This window comes from Crocodylus siamensis, chromosome 5 (genome assembly GCF_052110815.1).
Source record: "Crocodylus siamensis isolate JL-2025a chromosome 5, ASM5211081v1, whole genome shotgun sequence".
Lineage (NCBI taxonomy): Eukaryota > Metazoa > Chordata > Crocodylia > Crocodylidae > Crocodylus > Crocodylus siamensis.
In genome coordinates this window covers 186,856,261-186,880,964 of record NC_143399.1, presented here as the reverse complement: position 1 = coordinate 186,880,964, position 24,704 = coordinate 186,856,261, and the positions used below count along the sequence as shown (strand labels likewise).

Sequence of the window (24,704 nt, the reverse complement as noted above, 5' to 3'; positions counted from 1 at the left end):
GGAGAGGAGTGGGCCTGACATGGGGAGGAGGAGCAGCTATGCCGTGACAGCAGGGGGGGAAAGTGGACTCATGGCCAATATGGCAGTGGCGGTGGGGGGAGGGGAGGAGTCGGCCCAGGCCCGATATGGCAGGGGGGCCAGGAAAAAGCCAGCCTGCCATGGCAGTGGTAGGGGAAAGCAGCGGGTGTGGCCTGATGCGACAGGGGCAGGGGAGGAGTGGGCCTTCTCCACATGTCAGGTCCGGGCCCCCTCCACTCCCGTGTTGGCCCCAAGTCCCCACCTTCCGTCCCCCTCCACTGCCATGTTAGCCCAGGCCTGCTGCTACCTTCCCTCCCCCCCCACCACCATGGCAGACTGGCTTCTCCCCACCCCCAGGCCTGGTCCTCTCCCACACCTCCCACATTGAGCTCTGAACAGAAACAGATTTCTTATCAATCATTTTTTCTTAGAGAACTGTGGGAAGGAGGAGCCAGAGAGAGGAGTGTATATTATTTAGGTGGTGAAATATAGCTTGGGTAAACTCTTGTTTTTGTGCATATTTTACAAAGATCCCATTTATTTAACAGCATTATTACAGCACTTGGATGTATGATATGGATTTAATTATTTATGCAGTTATGGAAAAAATATAGGTCCACGTTAAACAGTGCTCCTAGTTGTGATAGTCATGATACTGTGTGTTCTGAATATGCAAAATCAGGGTTTTCCGACCACTTTCTCCCTTAAAGAGCTGTTCTAGCAAAATTGCCTTTTTCATTGGCAGGCTAGACATTGTAAGGGGATAGTTTTGCTAGAATGGCTTTCAAACACTATTTCTAGCTCCACATGAATATTAGACGGGGGAACAAAATGAAGCTCGCCCTCTCTTTAGTTGAGAAATATTTGCAGTGCTAACAGATGCATTATTTTCTTGAGTATGAAACTTGGCAACCTAAAACAGATGCACTGGAAGTGTTGATAATTCTCTATTTACCCTAAGCATTTAAAAGCTTAAAGGGACCCAGTCAGTTTAGTTTATTGCACAATATTTAAGTGGTAGTAAGAACCTGTATTTGGTATTTATCACTATATTATCTGAATGTCTCATCAACATTCATGAATTTATGATATGCTTGGGATGTCTTGATTTAGAGAGGAAGAGCACAAAAGGATTCATTTAACTTGTTTGAAGCATAGCTGTTGGGGCATATGAACAGAAGGGAAGCTTGGATTACAGACTTGAAGCAAATAGCACAGTGGCAGGTATGTACAAACAAGCAGAGTGCATAGAAAGGTAGGTGTTTGGGAGCATAACGAATTTAAGACCAGTTCATCTTACACTAAACTTGTAGCTGTTTTGCCAGATCTGAATTATTTTTAGCTTGCAGTTTTTAACCTGACAGAACTTGACTTGTACATCTGTCTGCAGTCTGACTCAAGAAGCCTGAGATTCAACTAGTCTATAAGGTGCAAATTTACCCTGCCTTAAGCCTGTCAGAGCTTGGATATTTGGAATCCCAGTCATGTGCCTTAGGCACAAAACCTTAATTTTGTTTCTGAAACAAATTTTCTATTGACATTTTATTTTATAAACACCTTTTTAGTAAGTGTGCATAGTATTAGACATGAAAGAATGGAAATATGCCTGTCTTTCAAAGATTACCATGTCTTTTTTCCCTGAAATAAATAAAAAAAAAATAGTGATAGTAAATAAATGTTTAGCTTTCAACTTAATCTAAGGGGAATTTTAACGATTTAATCTTAAAATACATTTTCTTCAATCGACAATATCTGTTCAATTTGTTTAATGTAGCATTCTTAATAATCGCTTAATTTCTGGATGGCATGTGGTAATATCAGATGATACCTGCTAATGTAGTGTTGGATGTACTTCTGCTCATGGGTAATTGGTGCCTCCTGGCTCTGGGGAGGCACCAGTGGCTGATCACCGATTTTGGGGGGGGGTCCCCCAGCAGCCTATCACTGACCTGGGAAGTAGGCAAGTCCCCAGCTTCTAAGAGAGGGTCTCAAACAAACTTAAAAAAATGGATTCTTCTTTAAAGGAGAAAAACATGGGAAACTGTGGTTTTTCCTCACAGGCTGGTGGAGTTCCAGCCTACAAGGGGCTGCTTGGGGCCTCCCATGCCCTCCCCTTCCTGCCCCACACACAGGGGGCCTGGGGGCAATGGGTCCAGAGTGAGTGGCACTGGGTCAGGACTGGCCATTGATGTTTATAAATGGGTCCTGGTACAAAAAAGGCTGAGAACCACTGATCTAAAGCACATGTGTAAGAACCTGCATACCAACCAAGCACAGCAATAATTAAACAAAGTCATAGCCAATCACTGCTTTTCACTAGTGTTCCTGTATTGACTTGCACTCATGCCTCAAGGACTCTTTGCTAGTTGGGACTGTCAACCAATAACTATGTATTTAAGCATAAAACACTTGCCTGGCACAGGGGCAAGTGTTGGAATCAGGGCAAGTGCTGCCCAGTCAGGGCGAGTGGGTGGGGGACGAAGCCTCAGCTCATCCAGGGGGGCGCACGAGGGGAGTTTGCTTTCCAGTCACTTGTCCGGGAGGACACTGGATCTTTGTGGGGTGAGGTGGACTGGGGCCAGTGGTATTCCCAGCAGAGCCTAGGCTGGGCAGGGACCGGGGTGAGTGGTTGCACTGCTGGGAGCAGGGGGCTATGAGGTGGCTACAGCTCCACCTGTAGCCCCTCCCAGTAGTGCTATCCTGAGCCCCGCCTGTCCCAGGCTTTGCTGGGAACAGGCCCCAGATCTGTGTGGGACTGACTGGGGCCAGGCTAATTCCCAGCAGAGCCTGGGCTGGGCCGGGAGCTGGCACCTCTGGAAGCAGGCTACAGGGGGGACTGCAGCCTCCTCATAGATTCCCTGCTCCCAGCGATATCACCCCTCAGCCCAGGCCCCAGCCCGCCTTCCCTGGTGCAGATCCGGGGGCATACACTCCCCTGTGCCCTCCCAGATGAGTGACAGTAGCAGCAGTGGGAGCTGACAGACCCGCCGCATGTGGTGGCAGGAGCCACCTCTGCCTCCCACTCCCCTCTGTGCCTCCTGGACAAGCCCTGTTCCATCCCACAGACAGGCTGTAGGTTCATTCCTGACCTGCCCTCTGCAACTGGGCAATGCTTACCCCTGCCCCAGCCCCTGCCTCCCTCCCTCATGACAGGGCCTTGATCTGCCCTCCCACAGCCCTTCTCTTCCGCCTTCCTCTGCGCCTTCTCCTACCATACCAGACTTACCTGCTGGAAGCAGTGTATCTGATCCTGGATCAATATCGGCCAATATGCCTTCTTAAATATCAGCTAGTGGTACTGGCCTCAAAAATCCCTATTGGTGCGCCCCTTATGATTAGCAATATATTTTTAGTGGCGGGCGCCTCTACTATGCAAATCAAATTCTGAAGAGCTGTATATTTAGGCCTCATTTTGAAGTGTATGAATTCTGTAATAGTGTTTCTGTAAAATGTTTGTCTGTATCAGACCCTTTTTAGTACCACTTAACAAAAATTTGGTACTGACACAGGTTTTCCTGAATAAATTCTGGGGTTTTTTTTCCTCTTTAGCAAGGGTTTTCTGAATATGCGTTTCATTTTTTGCACTGGGAGGTTATTGCATGAAAATTACCTAATATATATTAAAATTAATTTTGGAAGGTTTATAAAATGGTTGCCTAAATTCTTAAACACTAGAAGATACTGATGCTATAAGTTACTATGATAATAAACATCAAGAAAGCAATATGTTGGGGACTTTTTTTTTTATAACTTTTATTTCTATTAGAGGTGTACCAGTACTTTGGTTTGTATTGTGTTGGCACTGATAAAAGGAAAATTGACGTTACCAGCAATCAGCTTTTTTTGGCTGATGTGGCCTATTTAATGTCTCCAATTAATGCCACGCACAGCCACAGCTTGCGTGCAGCCAGTCCAGCATCTTGGAGAGCAGTGTCTGGCTGGTAAGTCTTTTGCAGGGGGAAGGGGTGGGGAGCATATTGAGGCCCCCACAGTGAGGGAGGAGGGATGCTGGGAGTGAGGCAGGCTCTGTCCAGGTGGGGTGGGGTGGGGTGCGAGATGCAGCTGTAAGCAGCTGCTCCAAGGAGCACAGGGAGGTGGGGATGGCTTCTGCTGCTGCACACACCCCCGGGGGAGGCATGAGGCAGGTGCGTGCCCCCCTGGATTTGTGCATGGGGTGAGGGTGGGCTGCTGCTGGGGGTGGTGGTGAGCTCTTTCCAGCAATGGGTTCAGCCAGAGCTGCACTTGAGACAGGTGGTGGCAGTGTTGGGAAGGGAGCTACAGGGTGGGCTGTTGCCACCCCAGAACTTGCTGTAGCCCCCTGCAGGCCCCGGCCTGGTCCAACCCCCCCAGACTGCAGCAGCGGCCTGCCCTTGCCCTTGCCCTCCCCACAGATCTGGTGGGGCACATGCCTCCCTCGGGTATATGCAGTGGCGGGAGCTGCTGCCCTCCTCCCTGTGCCCTCTGCATCAGCTGGTCATGACTGTCCTCTGTCCTACCCCTTGCCCTGGCTGGGCAGCACCTGCCCCAGCTCCCCTTCTCTCTCATCACAGGGGCCTTGATTTGTTCCCCTCACACCCCTTTCCTCCCTGCCCCCCCAACCCGGATGTTGCTCTCCAAGCTGCCAGGCTATATATTGGCAATCGGATAGTTATCTGCTTGCTGATATGGCTTGTTAATAATTGGCCATTGGTATTGGCTCTCAAAATCTTTATTGGTGCATTCCTAATTTCTGTCAGTACTCTGTAAATTCCTTTGATCTAAAGGCAGGTTTTTGGAATTGCTTTTGTTGTGATAAGGGTACCAGACTTGGTGTATATACAAAAAGGGTATGAATGTTTCACGCATGCAATTAAATATGTTTTGTTTTGTTTTTTTAAACCGAAGTTTGGGTAGTTGAATCTATTCCGAACACATTCAGCTACTGGATTATTTTAGTATACTTGATGCTGTAGATGATTGGTTTCGCAAAATTACTATTTATAGGCTAGAATTTTATTTCTTCTTATTTTGTAATTAATGCTAATCATGAAGAATTTCTACTATTTTTCTGGTTGTAAAGGAATATAGTCACGTTGTTTAAATACAGCTTGGTTAAAAACTGTGAAGGTTTTTTTTTTTTTTCTGAACAGCTGTTTCTGATCAATGCCTAAACTCAAGAAACAAGGTTTGCATTGAAGAAAGAAATTATAGTGCTGTTCAGGGCCTTGGAGCTCCACAGTGACAGCTAGTGGGTACTGTATTTTTCAAAAGTCTGTATTATGAGTTTAGGTTTTTTGGGTGTTTTTTGTTTTGTTTGGTTTTTTTAAAGGCAGCTAGAGTCAAGGAGAAAGATATCATATGTTAGGGAATTAGTTTAAACTTTATGAAACTTGGATCATTCATCAGTACATTATAAATATTTCAACAGTTTGTATTGCACAAAGATCCAGTGCCCACAATCAGTTGTGTGAAGCACTGCAGGTAGATAAAGATGTTTGCTATTTTAAAGAACTTAAATGATAATTATATTTTATGCATCAGTATTTCTCTGTTTTTACTTCTGGATAATGACATAGCGCTTTTCAAAGATATACTAAAACATGAAAGCATAGATGGGGATGGGGGGACTACTGCCCCTGCTGGCCCGCTGAACAGCCCTGGCAAAGCCAGCGGACCAAGGCACTTAAGGGGGCACTTAAGGGAGCTCACCCCTGCCCCAGCCCTGGCACAATCTATGGGCAAGGCAAGAGCCCCCAAGGGCACACTTGCCTGCCTGTACACTAATGCCAGGAGCCTGGGCAACAAGCAGGACGAGCTCGTCCTCCTGCTCAGTGCAAAGAAATAGGATGTCATTGGGATAAGGGAGACCTGGTGGGACTCCACCCATGACTGGACCACGGGTATAGAGGGCTATACCCTGTACAGGAGAGATCGTGTTGACAAAAGGGGCGGGGGTGTAGCTCTCTATGTGAAGGACAGCTACATGTCTCTGCAAGCTGATGTTGGCGACCGGCATGGACAGCTAGAGACCCTCTGGCTAAAAATTCGTGGGTAATTCGGCACAGGGGACACAACGGTGGGAGTCTACTACAGACCTCCCACTCAAAGTCCCGAGCTTGACCAGGAGTTCGCCCAGGAACTGACTGAGGTCGCTTGCTCCAACAAGAGGCAAAGCACTGCTTGACCTGATACTGGCTACGGGGGACGACCTAATCGGCGACCTAGTGATTGATGGGAAGTTGGGTGACAGCCATAAAGCTGGCAAGTCAGTCAGCAACACAAAAGTCCTTGACTTCAGAAAAGCCGACTTTGACAAGCTCAAGAGGCTAGTCGGTCAGGCCCTCAGGGACCATGACCCCAGGGAGATGGGAGTTCAAGAAGAGTGGTCGCTTCTCAAGGAAGCGATCCTCAGTGCAGAAGCTAAATCTATTCCAACACGGAGGAAAGGCAGCAAGAAGGCACACCAGCCCCCCTGGCTCTCCAGAGACCTAGCAGACCTACCGTGGCTAAAAAGGAAAGCCTACAAAGGATGGAGGATGGGATTCACCTCCAAGGAGGATTACTCCGCACTGGTCCGGTCCTGCAGGGACCAAGCCAGGAAAGCCAAGGCTGCAACTGAACTCCAACTAGCTTCAAGCATCAAGGACAACAAAAAGTCCTTTTTCAGATATGTGGGGAGCCAGAGGAAAAGCAAGGGCAATGTTGGACCCCTGCTAAACCAGATGGGGCAACTGACAACTGACGCCCAGGAAAAAGCCAACCTATTAAATAGGTACTTTGCGTCAGTCTTTCATCAGTCACACGGGATGCCCATGCCTGCTATGGGACAGGGAAATCTGGGTGAGGGGAATCCCCTACCCTCCATCAATGCTGACCTCGTGAAGGAACACCTTGAGAAGCTGGATACCTTCAAGTCAGCCGGCCCTGACAATCTGCACCCCAGGGTACTCAAGGATCTGGCGAGCGTCATAGCCCAGCCCCTGGCACGGATCTTTGAAAACTCCTGGCGCTCTGGTGTAGTGCCCGAAGACTGGAAGAAGGCCAATGTGTTGCCGATCTTCAAGAAAGGGAGGAGAGTGGATCCGGCTAACTACAGGCCCATTAGCCTGACTTCTATCCCGGGGAAGATCTTAGAAAAGTTTATTAAGGAGGCCATCCTTGAGGGACTGGCCCAGGCTAACATCCTAAGGTATAGCCAGCACGGGTTTGTTGCGGGTAGGTCTTGTTTGACCAATCTCATTTCCTTCTACGACCAGGTGACCTATCACCTGGACAAGGGAGAAGAGATTGATATCATATATCTTGACTTCAAAAAAGCTTTCAATCTGGTATCCCATGATCACCTCTTGGCCAAACTGTCCAGTTGTGGCCTTGGCTCCACCACTATCCGCTGGCTGGGAAATTGGCTTCGTGGTCGGACCCAGAGGGTTGTGATCGATGGCAGTCACTCATTGTGGTGCCCTGTAACCAGTGGGGTCCCTCAAGGCTCTGTCCTGGGACCCATACTGTTCAACATCTTCTTCATCAATGATGAGGACATTGGAGTTAGGAGTGGACTGGCCAAGTTCGCCGATGACACCAAACTTTGGGGCAAAGCATCCACGCCAGAAGATAGGCGGGTGATCCAAGCTGACCTGGACAAGCTCAGCAAATGGGCAGACGAGAACCTCATGGTGTTTAACACCGAAAAATGCAAGGTTCTCCACCTTGGGAGGAAAAACCTGCAGCACCCGTATAGGCTCGGCAGTGCTACGTTGGCTAGCACTACAGAAGAAAAAGACTTGGGGGTCATCATTGACCACAAGATGAACATGAGCCTGCAATGCGATGCTGTGGCTAGTAAAGCGACCAAAATGCTGGCATGCATCCACAGATGCTTCTCGAGCAAATCCCGGGACGTCATTCTGCCCTTGTACTCGGCCTTGGTGAGGCCGCAGCTGGAGTACTGCGTCCAGTTTTGGGCTCCGCAATTCAAAAAGGATGTGGAGAAGCTTGAGAGAGTCCAGAGGAGAGCCACGCGCATGATCAGAGGTCAGGAAAACAGATCTTACGATGACAGGCTGAGAGCCATGGGACTCTTTAGCCTGGAAAAGCGCAGGCTCAGGGGTGATCTGATGGCCACCTCTAAGTTTATCAGGGGTGACCACCAGGATCTGGGGGAACGTCTGTTCACCAGAGCGCCCCAAGGGATGACGAGGTTGAACTGTCATAAACTACTACAAGACCGTTTCAGGCTGGACATAAGGAAGAATTTCTTTACTGTCCGAGCCCCCAAGGTCTGGAACAGCCTGCCATCGGAGGTGGTTCAAGCACCTACATTGAACACCTTCAAGAGTAAATTGGATGCTTATCTTGCTGGGATCCTATGACCCCAACTGACTTCCTGCCCTTTGGGCAGGGGGCTGGACTCGATGATCTCCCGAGGTCCCTTCCAGCCCTAATGTCTATGTCTAAGAATACTGTGACTTCTGTTTCCATAACTAGATCCTGACATCCTTACAGAATTCCTGAATTTTCTGGTGAACCTGAATGCTTTTTCAGTTCTTAGTCTGGACTTCAAAAGAGTATTGGGCAGATTTCTGGGGACAAGGGAGTCAGAAAAGAGGAGCTAGTGGGAACTTTACAATACTGTTCTGCAGTTAGTTACAGGAAATGGCTTTTGATTTCTGGTTCTTCTCTTACAATGTATCTCTGCCTTTTAAAAAGTAAACATTGACTTTTGAAATTCCAGACCTTCCAAAGATATCTGTTCTTGACAACTTAACCTTTTATGTAATATTGTTAGGGAATTGTTCACGTTACAGTCCTCGGGCATTTCACTGGTTCAGTCAGATTATGGTGGTGGGCCTTACGTTTTATTTTTATTTTACTGCAGTTAAGTTTGGTCTTGTAATCAGCAGTGTGTGATTAACTTTCAAAAATCTTTTGGTACAGAATTGAGTATAGAAATACTGAAGATCTGTATTTTATGTAAATGTTATATATAGGACCTTCAATTTAAAGGAATGAAAGACTCTGGGTACTATTTATGGTTTTTTAAGTTCAATGGTTTTTTAAGTTTTTAAAACCATTAATAGTATCCAGAGCTTTTTTGTTCCTTTAAATTGAAGGTCAAATTTATCATTAAGCTGCATGTTTTCCCTTCTCTGATTTTATAATCTTAACATGAATTGTTAGATACAAACTAGAGTTTTTAAAAACCTAGTTTTGTCATTTGTTTTTCTTGGAGAGAGTATGCAGTTTTGTTGTTTCTTTTATTTTCTAGCAGAGTGTTTCAGTGGTGCAGTTTAAAAATCAGCACCCCTTTCCCCCCCCCCCCCCACAGCAGTTAAGGGTCCCAGGGCATGTCTGCATGATACTTTACTGTGGAGTAGACTAATTAGCTCCTCAGTATATGCTGCACTTTTACATGTGTGGCCCTATTAGGCTGCAGTAAACTAACCACAGCAGGGTAGTACATGTAAATACAAGGGGCACCTACTTAGGGGTGCACTAATAGAGATTTTTGGGGCCAATACTGATACAGCCAATATTTAAGGAGGCAAATTTGCCAATACCGATCTAATTTCTTATACAACTGCCTCCAGCTGGTAAGTCCAATGTGGGGGGAGGGGAGGAGCATGGGAGGCAGATCAATGCCTCCCATGGTGAGGGAGGGGGCAGGTGCTGCCCAGGCAGGGTTGGGGGCTGGATCCACGGCTTATGGCAGAGGAGAGGTGGCTCCTGCTGCTGCTTGCACCCTGGCAGGGCATGGGGTCTGTGTGCCCCCACCTCCCTGGATCTGCATGGGGCTCTTCTCTGCAGAGACTGGGCTTGCAGCAGGCACCAGCAGCGCTAGGAGGATGCTGCATCCACTCCAGATTTCATTGTTGCTCTGCTCCCAGTGCTGCCACTGCTAGCCTCCTGCTGCAGCCCCAGCTGTTCCTGGAGCGTGGGTGGAGGTGGGGCGTTGAGCTGGGGCTGCGCCTGGCAGCGGTGGCAAAATTTGCGGTGGATGCAGCATCCTCCCAGTGTCACTGGTGCCCGCTCCAAGCCCAGCCCCTACCAAGAAGAGCCCCATGCAGCCCCAGTTGCAGCCCGCCCCACGCAGATCTGGGGGGGCACATGCCTTCCCCTTCCCCCTCCCCCTGGTGCCCTCCCAGGGTGCAAGTAGTGGCAGGAGTCACCTCTTCCTTCCCCCTCCCCCCCATGAGCCACAGCTCTGGCCTCACCCTCGCCCCACGTGGGCAGTGTCTGCTTTGCCCCCTCCCTCACCATGGGGGGGCATTGATCTGTACCCCCAATGCCCCTTTCTTCCCCCCCCTCCCCTTCCACCACACTGGACCTACGAGCTGAAGGCAGCTCTCCAGACTGCTGGCTGTGCTCCTTGCTGCCCAAATGCTACATTGCCACTGTGCACAGCACAGTGGCCAAATTATGAGCCCCATTGGGCCGATTATCCAATACAGCTGGTAGTCTTTATATTGGTACTGATCCAATATTGGACCGATGTATCTGTGTACCTCTAATCCTACTGCAGTTATTTACTATGCAGTAATGCACGTGTAAATGCTGCCACGGGAGTAAATTGTGCCTGGTCAGCCCTGCCAGCAGGGGGCCTCACTCCTGCTTGTTGTGTAGCCACGTGACTTGGCAGCTGCAGGAGACTTTTGGCCCAACCAGCTTCTTTGCCCAACACGGCTACCCACTGCCTGGGCCTGAACTCCTTGTGCCCCCTGCCAGCCTGGGGCTGCCCCCTTGGGTCCTGGGCCACACTTCTCCCACCAGCTGGAGCCTGGGACTGATCCCCATTCACCCTGCCAGCCCAGGGCTGGCTCCCCTTGGCTTGCTATAGCGGGCCAGAGCAGGGCAGGGGCAGCCCTGGCCTAAACTGCTCCTTCCCAGCTCAGTTTTTGTTGCACCCAGGAGTCTGTTCAGTCGCATTAAATACACGTGTAGATGTACCCCCAGTGATAGTGCTTTATTCCCAAGCATTTCCTTATTGCTGAAGTTGAGATCAGTTTGTACCAGTTTCTTCCTTGGAATGATAAATCTAGGAGTATCTTGGATTTATTATTCACTTCTCTTCAATCCCCTTTTTTCTTTGCCTAGATACATTCCCTTGTCAAACATATAATTTCATTCTCTCTATGCAAATGCTTTGCTGCATTCAGCAGTGCAATTCATGCATCTTCCTTCAAGGCTTTGTCAGGGACAAGTCTTACAGTTAAGTTCATGTTTGTCAGTTCAGCTTCCCAGGCCATTAGGAGTTCCAGAAACATCTTTCTCTAGCATTGAGGAAGGGGCTCATGGTTGTTTCAAGTCATCCTTTTTTGCAGATACCAAGCAATTTTCAAAGCCATCTGAAGTGAGTTGTCTTTCCCTCTTCCTGGAACAAGATTTATGGATGTAACCTGGGATTGGGGAAAGATTTGAATGAGGAGAGTGTGAGAGATTGGGGTACTGGAATGGGTGAGGAGTTTGAACAGCAGTGAACCTGGAACATGGTCCGGACAAAAGGTACTGAAAAAGGAAATAGCTTGGGATTCACTATTGAAGTTCAATTTGATTAGTTGATAAGCAAGATATGAGATGAAGGCTGAAATAGATTTATGTGGAACCCCAAAAGCAAGGTAGTAAAGGCTTTGTAAACCAAGGAACACAGTGCAGGGTTTAAAAAAAAATGGGAGAGAGAGAGAGAGATTCTATCCCAGTCTCAAAATTCAGAAAAAAATTCTTCTGAATTTTAAGATTGGGGTAGGATATGAGAGGGAGAGAGATAATGAAAAGCTGGATGTGATCTTGTGTGTTGGTGGGGGGGATGGAAATAAAGCTTGAGAACCTTCATCTTTTCCTTCAATCAGGCTTTTTTGATGTCTTTATTGAACAGATAAAAAAGACAATCCTTATCATTTGTCTCAGTAAAATGTGGGAGAAACATCAACATTTCACTTGTTGGGTTTTTTTAACTTGGTGCAGCATTTATCTCCAGCTCCACTACTTTAGCTAGTAGTCAAGTTTTCTTTTTCTTTTTCCATTCAATTTAGGTGCATGTTAAATCTTGTTTATCATATATTAGGAGACCTGCTTTTCTTTAAGACCTAGTCTTGTAATCTCCTTTAGTTTCTTTAAAATGTAAATTCCTCTTTTGGTTGTGGTTGTTGTCTATTAATGGCTTCTATCTGATTATGTGGTATAAACCAAAGTATCACGCCTCCTTGTCTAAGCAAAATCTCATGTATATATGATTAGATGTGGTCTACATTACCAGTTTGAAGACCTATGGTAATCTGTAGAGTTTTTTATATGGTGTTTATAACATCTTTATAAATTTAAAAACATGACATTGTGTAATAAACTGCTAATATAAAAAGGCTTCTTTTAATCATTTTTGTAGTTTGTAAGTTATTTTCAGTGTCTCCAGTTTCTTGTAGTTTTTCCTTTGGGTAAATCATTGGGGATGATGTTCTAGCAGAAAATTTGCATTATTTTTGCAATTATAATTGCAAATATTGCATTATTTGCATTGCCAGTATCAGTATTTCATTCTATAGATGTTGGTTACATTTCTACTTCCATTTCAAATATAGTTAAATAAAGTTGACCTTACTCATTTGTGAACCATGGGAAGGGCCAAAGTGTTTAAAGTGTTTGGTGTTTGAAGTTCACCAAACTTTAAACACCAACTGTCTAAATAAATTCCTCTATCCTGTGTTGAGGTTGTGACATACAATTACTGTTGGACAATATCTTAATTGACTCCTCTGTGAAATCCTATGAAATATGAACTTTAATTTCTACCCAGGAGAACTTTTACGATTTCTCTGATGCCTGATGAAGGGTGTTTGTGCCCAAAAGCTTGCAATTTAAAGAATTGTTTTTGCAAAAATCTTGTTGGTCTAATAAAAGATTCCACCTCCTACCATGAGCCCTGATTATTTAAGAATAGCTGTTTTAGGTCAGTGATATTTCAGTTTTAAAAACTTACAGGAAAACCATTCACTGAAGTTCCCATATTCTCTAGTTGCAGCATTTAGGCCACATTGTTAGATCTCACTATCAGGATAATAGAAAACAGGCACTATCAAAGACATCTTTATTTTTTTCTGTTTCTCTGCATGAATTCAGTTTTGGGGGAGGAGCCACCTATGTTTTACGCTCGGAAAGCAACATCTAACAAAAGTTAATGCTTTACACTTTGCATATCTGGATGCTTCAACTGAATTTTGCTGCAAGTTATTGGAATCCTGCCTAATTCCTTTTCAAATCTGTTATATAAAACTAGTTATTTAGAGGAATGTTAATGAAACAAAACCGCTCTTTAGGTATCTACTAGGTTGAAATAGATAAGGTCTGGGGAATAAACTTTAAGTTTATCGGCAGAAAAAATATTCAATTCTTTTAAAAACCATACCCTTTTAAATGGCAGAAGTTTCATAGTAGCTAGGGTTAGGAGAGACCTGAACAAATCATCTAGCCTGACCCCCTGCCACAGGCAGGAATGAATGCTGGGTTCACAAGACCCCAGACAGGTGATCATTTAACCTCTTTTTGAATTTGCCCAAGGTAGGGGCGAGGACCACTTTCCTAGGAAGTTGGTTCCAGATTCTGGCCACCCTAACCTTAAAATATTGCCTCCTGATCTCTAACCTAAACATATTCTCCATCAGCTTATTACCGTTGTTCCTGTTAATTTGCATTATCCTATTTGTGCATTATCCTATTTGTGATTTAAAGGAGCATAATAATAATTTGTTTGCAGTTTCAATAATAATGAATTATTTCTTTTACAATAGCCAACTACTCCACCAAGCCAAGGGAGGCCTGATTCACCAGTTTATGCTAATTTACAAGAACTGAAAATATCTCAGTCTGCACTCCCACCTTATCCTGCAAACCCACCAATTCAAGTTAATGGAGAGTGGGAAACTCATAAAGACACTACAGGACGCTGTTATTACTACAATCGAGGAACACAGGAAAGAACCTGGAAACCTCCACGTTGGACCAGAGACACAAACATAAATAAAGGGGATCCGCAGAGCCAACTAGATCATGAGGTATTCTCTATTTTTGATGCAAACAGATTGCAAATGTGTGCTGTTTTGCTCTTTGGTTATGCTGGTAAAGTTTTAACACTCAAAGATATACTTGTTTTGAAGTAGAGAAGCATGTTGTTGTCTTTTGTTTTTCTTCTGTAGTTAGATGTGCATGGTAAAACTTACATGAAGTCTATTTTTGCTGGACTCCTTTGTCCCCAGATCAGAAGTGAATTAAAACCTCGGGCCTTGTGCCTCTCCTTCCATTTGGGTACCTGTAGAAGCTATTTTCTTTAGTCTTGGCTCCCTTTTTTGGAAGAAATAAATGTATGAATGATCTCTTATTAAAGTAACAGGATTTTCTCTGGGGTGAGGAAGACAGCATTGCCATTCTTGTTTCTGAAACAAGGAAGCTAACATTCCCTTTTCCTTTCTTCTTTATGAGAATACCTCTGGAGGAAGGATCTTGGAAGCTGAGTTAACATGTACATTTCTGGTCTAAAAGTGTACCTATTTAATTCTTTTTGCTCTTGAGTTGAATCTCATCCTCCCACCCCATTGGAGATTTAAAAAAAAAAAATGCCACCAATATTTGGCCAAATAATTTTGGCACCTTTTTCTTTTGTGCATCATCTACCTCCCCCCCCCCCCCCCCCCCCCCCCCCCCCCCCCCCCCCCAACTGTTGTAAGTTTTTTCTCTAATGGTTCTGCAATAAAACAATGTAGGTCATAATCTCCTAAAACTATACTAATGCATGCTGACATGCAGGTTGTGTATAGATTTTCCGGCACCTCACATTTCATTCTCTCAGAAGATGCCACTGCTGTAAATATGGCATCCTCAGTCTATGTAGTTGGTGGTGGCATGCTAATTAGTTAGCATAGATTTCCCTTTTTCCTTATATACCACCAAAATTCAGTGCTAACAGGATCTGAAAGTGCTCTACCAATATTACTTGTATAGGGCAACTGAACTAATCCGGGTGTCAAGGTTTTGTTTAGAGTTCCTTAGACACAGAAGGTGCATTTGTAGAGAAACTATGGGGAAGGTGATTTTCTTATTTTGAGGGGGGAGCAGGGGAAGGTATATAAGGGTTATTGGGAAAGAAAGTAAAAGTTAGACTCCATGATAGTAAGATTGTTCTGCCAAACGAATATTTAGAATGTTTATAAGAATTTTATTGGCAATGACTTGTAAGGAAATAAAGAACAGTATATTGCTAGATTGTAGTTAGAAAATGAGATTAAAACCATATTTAATTTTGTTGGGGGTTTTGTATAGCATGAATTAATACACAACAAAACAGAAGTAGTTTTTAGATGTTTGGTTACTAGTTAGACAGGTTTCGTGTCTTAATAAATATACAAACCTAAATCTTTTATGTAATTCAAAGACATTTTTATAGAATGGATCTAAAAAGAAAATAGTTGCACACTTGGGTCCTACTACTTTTCGTAAGGGTGTGTAGTTTTGCGTGGTGGCTGAATTGGTATCCAGAAATGCTATCCTAAGTGCAGAGTAAAATAATGCCTGCTTGTATCTATTTATGTAAGAATATGAATTTTATTTTTGAAATTGGAATTATTGTATACATCTGTTACAGTTAAAGGTGTGTAAAAGATGTCTGTCTTCTAAATTAGGAGAGAGCGATTCTTTTATGTTCAAAATTTTGAATCTTTTGTCATGCTTGACTTTATAAGAGAGAGAGAATTACTGCACTGAATATGAGAAACAGCATGAATTGTATGTCATTGTAAAAACAGATCTCGTTTGTCAGTACATATGGTGGTGTATGTAGTTTTTATTTAACAGCTTAAAAAAAATTAATCTGTCCCTAGTTTGAAATTTGTAGGAACTACTAATCTCCAGACCAACTGCCAAATGGGTACCAAGCATGTTAACATGTGAGTTTTAATAGGCATTAGCCTATTCTCATGTACGGTAAAGCATTGTCCCCCAAAAATGTGCTTTTGCTGATGTGCACGGAAACAGGCTAATGCGCCTTTTTCTAGTACCTCACAATGAAGGCATTAAAATTAATGCACATTAGCAAAAGCACATTAATAAATGTTTAGAAGTGCCTATGGTGGTGTTTGGGGAAGGGCTTGCTTTTGAATTACACAAATAATTAATCTATTACCTGATATGGTCAACAGAGGGCTGGCTAGGTCTACAGAGATGCATGTATAGATCAGAGGTGGGAAAAATTCAGTCCGTAGGCTGGATCCAGCCGACCAGGCAATTTTTTTTTCATCCAGCCTGTGGGCTCCTACCAATTAATTGTACCCCACTGAGCCTGTACCCTTCAATTCCATCCTCATGCACACAAGGGCCTCAACCCTGGCCAGCATGCACAGCTTCTAGGCAGAGCTGCTGCAGCCACTGTTGCAGCCACAAAGAAACCTGCTCGGTTTCTCTGGTCTCCAGTGGGAGTTCCTCATAGTCCTGGTTGCGGTGCTTGCTCCATGCAGCAGGTAGGAAAGTGGTGGCAGGTGTTGGGGAAGCATAGGGTTGGGGTTGGTGGGAGTGTGGAGTCCGGAGTCTGGGTTGACTTGGTTCTTTTGCGCAAGACTTACCATGGCTTATGTGCAGCTCCCATGACTTGCATACCACTTGAAGCAGAGCTTCCCCCTGATGGCATGCAACTCCCAGGAGCTGCATATGAGAGGTGGGGAGCCTTCCACAATAGATGCAGTCTGGCCTGGCTCTGCTTCTTGCTGCCACGTAAGCTCCTGAAACTGGCTAGAGCCACGTGCTTCTGGGCAGCTGTGTCTACATGGGCCATGAGCACCCTGAGGACGTGCTGCTGGTGGTAGTGGGGGCTGTGTGCCGTTGGGATGGGGGTTATGTGGGGGAATCCCACCCACCCTCTCTCACATCCCACAAACCCCACCTACCCACACATACAGCCACACCCTCTCAAACTTCACCCCCCCCCAATATACAAAAGTAAGACTTTATTTCTGAGCTATTATGCAACCACCTCTATATGCACTATACGAACACAGATAAATCGGGACATTTTTTTTCTGCAATAAAATTAAAATATGTTATAGCAGATGTTTGACTTTTTTAATATATGATTTCTTTTTTTCCTTGGTTCTAAGATGGCAACCCTACCCCCCTGCAAAAGGAGTACTTTTTGGGGCAAGGGGAGGGACTTGTGGTGGCAAAGGTCAGAAGTTAGGGGCGGGACGTCCAGTCCCTAGATGGTGACCAGGGGTTAAGGTACCTGTCAAGGGGTGGAGCTACACTTCCGACCCTCAACAGTTCACCAAAACTCAGTAAGGAGCCCTCTGGTCAAAATGATTGCCCACCCTTGGTATAGATGGATAAAATAACTTCTTATTAGCAAGTTCTGGGGGCCTGTTACAGTGGGTCCTTAATTTTCTTGGACATTTAAAAGCTACCTTCAGGTGCTTAGTAGGTGTGGCCGCCAGGCTTCAAATATCTGTCCTCGAGCAACCTTCGCCCTGATGGCAAAGTGGGGCATTCTCCCGGCTCGCGTCTTAGACCTAGTAGGTGTCTCCTCCTCGACTCGCCTTCCCTGTTCTCGCCTGCCATGACTTATTGGTTCTTCAGTGGACGGGGTTGGTCGTCGGGTTTGCTAGTGGCCTGCGGTTCACCTGGCGGTCATTCATGGGGCTCTGCCACCCCTACACCCCGGCCTCACGCCCCCTCGTGCGTTGTTCCTCTGTCATCCTTGGCCCCTCTCATGGCATCGCGTCCCCCTGCTTATCACCTATTATGATGGTTCTCCTGTGCGGGCCTGCTCTCTCTGCTCCCCCTATCTCCACCCCTTCTGCCAGGGAAACAAAGAAAATCTCTGAGGCTCTCCTTTGGCCCTGTTCCTCAGGGTACTCGCTATGCCCTCTACTCCTCAACCCCTTCACACAGGGCAACAGAACAGAAAATCATTAACAAAACATTGAACGGTGAACCACTTCCTAGCATGGCTACACCCTGCTCCCTCGCTTCTCTTCCCCTTACTCTAGCTCAGGGATACCTCTCTTGCTACCCGCCATCTCCGTGATTTCCTCCCACTCTGTCATTCACCCAGCCAAGAATGGCGGTGATACCTGCCCCGATTGTAACCCCCCGGTGCTTTTCTTGGGGTCCTCCCCTTCGGCCTGGCTCCCCTTTCTCCCTGGTCATCCCAGTACTTCCACCTGGGATCTTTTCGAGCCTCTGGTTTGTCTCTGGGTCTTCCTTTGAGTCCGGGGTGTCTGCTGCTCGTTCGCCTTTCCTCTACTGCTCCTGGCGGAATGCTCTGTCCCACACTGCTTTGGTCCGTCACCAGCTTGTCTCTCAGTGGCAACTGTAGCTCCTTTTCCCTGCTGCTGTCTCCTTCCTCTCCTTCTGCACCATCGGCCTTCATTTTTATCCCTGCCAGCCGGCGCTCGTGGCTGACGTCACCAGCTGGCCTTCATTGAATAAAGAAGCAGCTGACGAGCCGCATGGGTTCTTGCTTCTGCCCCTGCTGCTCTGTTTCTCCTGCTGCCTGTAAGTACTTATTATTATCTTTTTGCTCTCCCTTCCTGGGACAGTAGGCAAAACACCTACTCCAAACAGGTTTTCAGATCCTGTTACTTGAAAGTGTTTTTTTAACAGTATTTCTGAGCCCCTCTCACCGCCCCCCCCCTCCCCCCCGCAACGCACACTTGTATTTTTCCTAACTGTGCTGCTGTTTACTGCTGTTGAGCCCTTTCTGTGTATGGATATTTCTATCGGAATGCAAATAAGACTGGGAGGGGCCTGTTGAAGGGGTGGAGGTTCCTCTTTAAGTAATTGAATGCATGAGAATCTTAAGGTTGATATGAGTGCTAGAAGAAGTAAATATTTACCAGGATATCTCCCACTTCACTCATATTGCCAGTTTTAAAAGTGTAAGATTATATTTCTTTCTGAATTGTTAGAAATCATTCTTGTTACAAAGCAATGAACACATTTTAAGGTATTTGAGTCCTAATATGGAAGGCTCCACCACTGCCTTACGAGAAATTGGAGTGAGAGGGGTTGACTGTCCTTCCTCTGCTCTCAGGGATGGGTATCTGCTGTTCTTCTAGATTCTGAAGCAGCAGCACTGTGGCATTTACAAGAATTTCTTCGGTTTAATTGTTTCGGAATCTATTGGAAGTAGCAGTGAAATGGATGCTATTCTTGTAAAAGTCATTGCTGCTTCTGACACTTGGCTATTACTTTCCCACTCACCTCTATCAAATAGGACTTTATTTCATACCCAGTTACTATAGCAGCTTTTGAAGTAACTGACTCCCTAAGCAGTTTCCTTACAATGAGCTTATGGTATATATGATTTGCCACCCCATCTTTCTTCCTGCTTTCTAATGTCAGCACTTTTAATGGTTCTTTTGTCTTTTCTTGTATCTTTGAACCATAAACTTCTCATGTGGTTCCATTGTCAGGAATATTTTTATTCTTTGCTACGGATACATCATTTCATTGATGGTTCAGTTTGTCACCTTGTTCATGATCCTTTTATACTTTTTTTCCCAGATAGTCCTGTCTAGTTTTCAGTCTCTGAATGGACACTGGGGATGCATACTTAAACTAATATAAACTTGATTTTGGTGAAGAATTCCCAGTATAACAGGCTTCTTATAAATAACTAGCCCTAAAAGTCAACTGTAATATAGGATGCAAACACAGCACATCTAGATCTTCTGTGATTTGGAAGATTGCCTGCTTTCTTTATATGTGTACCTGTTTTATGTAGAATAGTAGAACAAAGAGTTTTCACTTATAACACGCTGAATTTATGCTACCTCTGGCACATGTTCATATATGACTGAAGGGACTTAGTGTCATAGCAAATATTAATTAAAAAGGATAATGGCCTCCCTATAGTTCTTTAATTTGTATTCAGTGAGAGAGGATTGGTTGCTTATATTCCATCAGGTTGGTGATTTTATATTTTATCAGTTAAGAAACTGGAAATAAGATGACTTCAATCACACATGCTTCTAAAATAAATTAGCTTAATATTAGACTTGTAACTCTTTAATTAGGTAAGGAAAATTTAGAGAATTAAAGCTATGTATACGTTTAAGCAGTTGAAGCAGAAGTGAATTGTGTGCAAAAATCATAGGACAAGATGAGGGCTATGGCGGAAAGAAGAAATCTGTATGATTCCAGCAGTGTTTTGTATAAGTTCTGGCCCTGTTTAGTACAGTGGAAAAATAGAATCTAAAAGAATTAAAGCCAAAGATTAGAAGTATAGGAAGAGATAAAGAGGTCTGGATTTATTACATGAAATTAATCTTCTGGGAGTGCAAGCTAATAGAACTGGGGAAGAATAATGAAAAACAGATAGATGTTCACTAGGAGAAACGCATTAGACCATAAAGAGATCTAAGCATCAAATCAGATTTGAACTAGGAATGCTATATGGTAGCAAAATGGATTTTTGAGTGTATTCAGTATTTGTATTGTTGGGGCAGTGAGTCCCTCTGAGCATGACACAAGGGCTACAACGTAGACTAGAATATTCAGTTCTGGATATTTCATTAACAGTAACTTTTACAAACAATAAATTATACGTGTGAAATAGAGCAGCAGAGAAGACAGGACAAAAACTCAGGGATATATCTTCAGAGACCATGTTGGCCATAGAAATGGATTGTGGAGAAAAAGGTGAAAATACCTGAGACCTATGAATGTGCAAGCTTTTGAGAAAGTAAAGGAAACTCAAATGCCTATTTTTTTTATGCCAAGTTTTCAGTTTCCTGTGGAAAAATGGGAAAAAAAATGATGGATTTTCACATTTAACTGAAGAAAAATGCAGAATTTTCATTTTAATGGAGTAATACACAGATTTTTCCACTTCTGCAAAGGCTGGCAGCATTCCAGCCCAGTCTGGGTGGTGTGGGAGGCTTGGGGCCTGGGTCTGGAATGTGTGTGTGTGTGGAGCCATGGATGGCTTGGGGGGGCTGGCTCCCCACCACTGCATGCACTCCCAGGGGGCAGGCAGATGCCCCCCAGATCTGACTCAGGCTGCCTGCCCTGCTGCCCTCCCCCTGGGGCCTCTGTGGCCCAGCCGGTGGGACCTGGTGTGGCAGGGCAGAGCAGGGCAGGGAAGCTCCTTGTTGCTGCAAGCCCTGAACTACCCTGGTAAAGCACCCCTTGCATGTTTGGCGGCAGCAGCAGGGTTGACAGTGCAGAAATGTGCTCCTTGCTGCTGCCAGGTGAGCAGGGGGCACCTTGCCTTGGTAGCATGGAGCTCCCAAAAGCAGCAAGTTTCCCCACTCTGCCCTGCTACACTGGGTCCCACCTACTGGGCTGCTGAGGCCCCAGGGGGAGGACAGCAAGCAGGAAGCCCGCAGCAGGCAGCTTGTACCCACTATCCCCAACAGGCTCTGCTCCAGCTATGCCATCCATGAGGGAGGGTGAGCTGGGCTCTGTGCTTTGCTACAGCAGCTGCTACCTCCTGCAGGCAGCAGCCAGGGCTTGGGCACTGCTGCAGCGATGCAGGGGGCTGCAGACACGGGTCCCTGGCCCCATTGCCCTGGCAGCTGGGGGCGCCCTCTCACAGGGCTGGGGAGGGGTGGGAAGCATAGGACTTGAGTGGGGAGTGAGGGGCACCAGCAGGGCCAGAGGGCTATGGGTTGGGAGTGAGGGGCAGCAGAAGGGCTGGTGCACTGTGGCTTCAGAGTGAGGGCCCTGGATCTGTCTTGGTGAGCAAAGAGGGCAAGGGAGAGCTTTGATTTTTCCATGATTAAAAAAAAAACAAACCCAAATCAAATGCCAAAATGTATGGATATATAGAATTTATTTTATTATAGTGATTTAAGGCACTAGTGGGCTTCTAAATTTCTTTAAAATTGTATATCAATAAAACATTGTATTCAGTACACACGCACGCACGTTTCATTTTAGTTGTGGATTTTAGAGATGCATCGATGCATTGATTCAATATGGGATCGGTGCTGATATAAAGAAAATTGGCTGTATTAGAAATTGGCCTGATGCAGCCGATAATTTGGCCGATTTAAATGCATGTGCATTTCAGAAGAGCTGGATAATTGGTATGTGTGTTAGCAATAAAATCTCCCTCAGCTATTATGATATCTGGGCAAGTTAGGTAAGAGATAGAATAAAGGAATGCTATTGTGTTACCTTGTTAGGACCACAGTTTTTTTTGTAGGATTTGCTTTTTATAAAATACTTTTTGGGTGGGATTAATTAAGAGAAAAGTAGACAACAAAGCAAATCAAGGTTAAGGCATGGTTAACAAATCAAGGTTAACAAATCTTCTGCTTGGTTTCTGCTGTACAGTACTTCTGCAGTGGAGGTAATTGCAGGGCAGAAACAAAATATAGATGCACTTCAGTTATTCGATAAAACTGAGTATTAAAAATGACCATAGCCTGCTAATTTGGCTTAATGCCAGCACACTTAAGACACAATTAAAGCATAAGTTATAGATCTAAAACCTCTATAGATCCTAAAGGTATCCTGTAAAACTGAATCATGTTTGGCCTATTCCTGGTATTCCTCTGCTGTCACAGTAATTTCAATATAGTTCTTGATATCCAGGACTAAGCAGAGACTAGAACTCGAAGAACTAAAGACTCTTTTTTTTAAACTCTACAAACTAGCATGTCAAACTCAGTACACAAGTGAGCTTTAAGTTTATGGTAAGTGAATGAGTCTTTTCTTGAGACTGTGCCCTCCAGAATGATCAGATTTGGTATGCTTTGTTTTTAGCATCTAGAAACAAGTCTAGGTTTTTGATAGGTTTGGGATTCATTTGGGAGACCAGCTTAACCTCCCACTATTCACATCTCATATCACATTGCCATTATAGAGCAGTGGTCCTCAACACATGGTCGCTATTCCAAAGGTTGCAAGTTCAAGGCCATAGCTGAATTGCTCACAGTGTGGCCATGTCACATTCCAATGAATTTGCAAATTTTGCTGAATACCTTGTCACAAGGACATGGACATGAACATTTTTAGATTAAAGGCATCCCTTGGAAAAATACCAACTCATTTTTGGCTTTGGAAAAGTAATAGAGCATTTTTTCTGTTCCAGAGAACCTAGAAAGAACACAATAGCTCAGAATGTCCTTAACCTTATAAAATCTTATTTGACATCTCTGGGTTTATCTAGTGAATCATATTTGTACACTGAACAGTGGTAACATTGTTATTGTACCCTGCAGCACCCTTGAAATGATTTCAAGGTGCATCCCAAGGTGCTGTGGCTCCCTGGCTGAGAATCACTATTGTAAAGTATGCCAAAAAGGAATGCAAGATTAGACACTGATTAAATTAAAACTACACTAAAGGCTGTAGATATGCCTGGTTAGCAAAAGCCACTGTTTTTCTTCTCTAGCAGACTGAACAGATATGAGAAATCTAAGAAATTTCAGCTGTTCTTTTATCACTAATATTTTTAATTGGATTGGATTAAAGTTCTTCTTGGGATCTCGTGTGCATCTTTTTGAAGATGAGCAGATACCCCACCCCCAGGCCCCCCTGCTTCCCTTCCTGCTTACCATCAAAACTTGTGTTGTTTACCATGTCCCTTCCTCTCTTTAGCTGGTCTTTTATGGCCATGCCTTAACTGTTGTTTGAGTAGTATAATGTGCATTCTCCTTCAAGGAGCAATAATTTGGCATAATTTCTACTAGCCTTGGTAGTGGGAAGAAGAATGTACACTTGATTCCCAGAGAGCTTTTTTAAGGAAGAGGAATACTGGGGGCAGATAAGGTGAAAGAAGAGGTCAAGTTAGAGGGATTTTGCTCAATCTTCCATCAATTATTGATGTAGTCTTTTTTGCTCCCACTTCGTCCTTGCCTTTAAAAGATGATCTTGGAGTATAGCTTCCTTTGACTTTACTGCTGTATATTTCAAAATGGGGGACTCTAATGGAAATTGGCAGTGCCCTAGCGTCCATTACCTGTCCAGTGAGGAAGTGCTAGGACATAAAGCAAGTGCAGCTGAAGCTCCAAGTAATTCTTGGTGTATGGAAGCCCTTAGTATGATGCTGTTTAGGAATTGGGAGTGGGGAGGAATTTTGCTATAAACAGCTAACAGGCTTCTAAAAAACGAAGGCATCTGATCCTCAGATCTCATAGACGATACAACTTATTGCCAGCTGAATCATTTGGTTAGCTCAATAAAGTCAGTTATAAGTATATGAATAAAATGTAGATGCCTTACTGGCTAAAACACTTGAGAAAACAAATTTATTTGAAATGGTTTGGTAATGCAATATTTGGATGCCAAAACATTTGGTCATCTGAGATCTGATGTCAATGGGAAGTAAGCAGTGGTTTTTATGTTCTCATCTCTCAGAATCTTTGAACAAGCTAGTGACAATGAACAAGGTTTTCAATGGTAGAAATGCACTTCTCATTTTCTGACCTAAAGTATTAAATAAAACTATAAAACTCCCTTAAATTATCGCTGCATTTTTAAATCTTCAATTTCTAGCCAAGTAAACTTTGATCTCTTTCAGATATTGAACTATATTTATTCTCAAAACTCCCTTGTATGTTTCTGACTACTTATAGCATCTTTCATCAGAAGAAAACGACCACAGTTCTTGTTACAGCCAGTCAGATAGTCAGTATGGTTCTCCTCCAAAGGGTTGGTCAGAAGAGTTGGATGAACATGGTCAAACCTTATATACCAATGACTATACTAATGAAAAGGTACATTTT

The 24,704-nt window shown here is 44.5% G+C and overlaps 1 protein-coding gene across 6 annotated transcripts in view; it reads left to right on the top strand.

Moving 5' to 3' along the window:
- The window catches only part of ARHGAP12 (Rho GTPase activating protein 12), a 181,067-nt gene that overhangs the window by 43,653 nt on the left and 112,710 nt on the right, over positions 1-24,704 (top strand). For 5 of the 6 annotated variants that reach the window (XM_090047522.1, XM_090047521.1, XM_090047524.1 and 2 more), the window contains exons 3-4: positions 13,773-14,036; positions 24,555-24,695. In XM_090047522.1, the coding sequence (XP_089903648.1) occupies positions 13,773-14,036; positions 24,555-24,695 (405 nt within the window). The remainder of the gene's footprint in view (positions 1-13,772; positions 14,037-24,554; positions 24,696-24,704) is intronic. The other variant, XM_090047525.1, reaches the window with a different exon arrangement.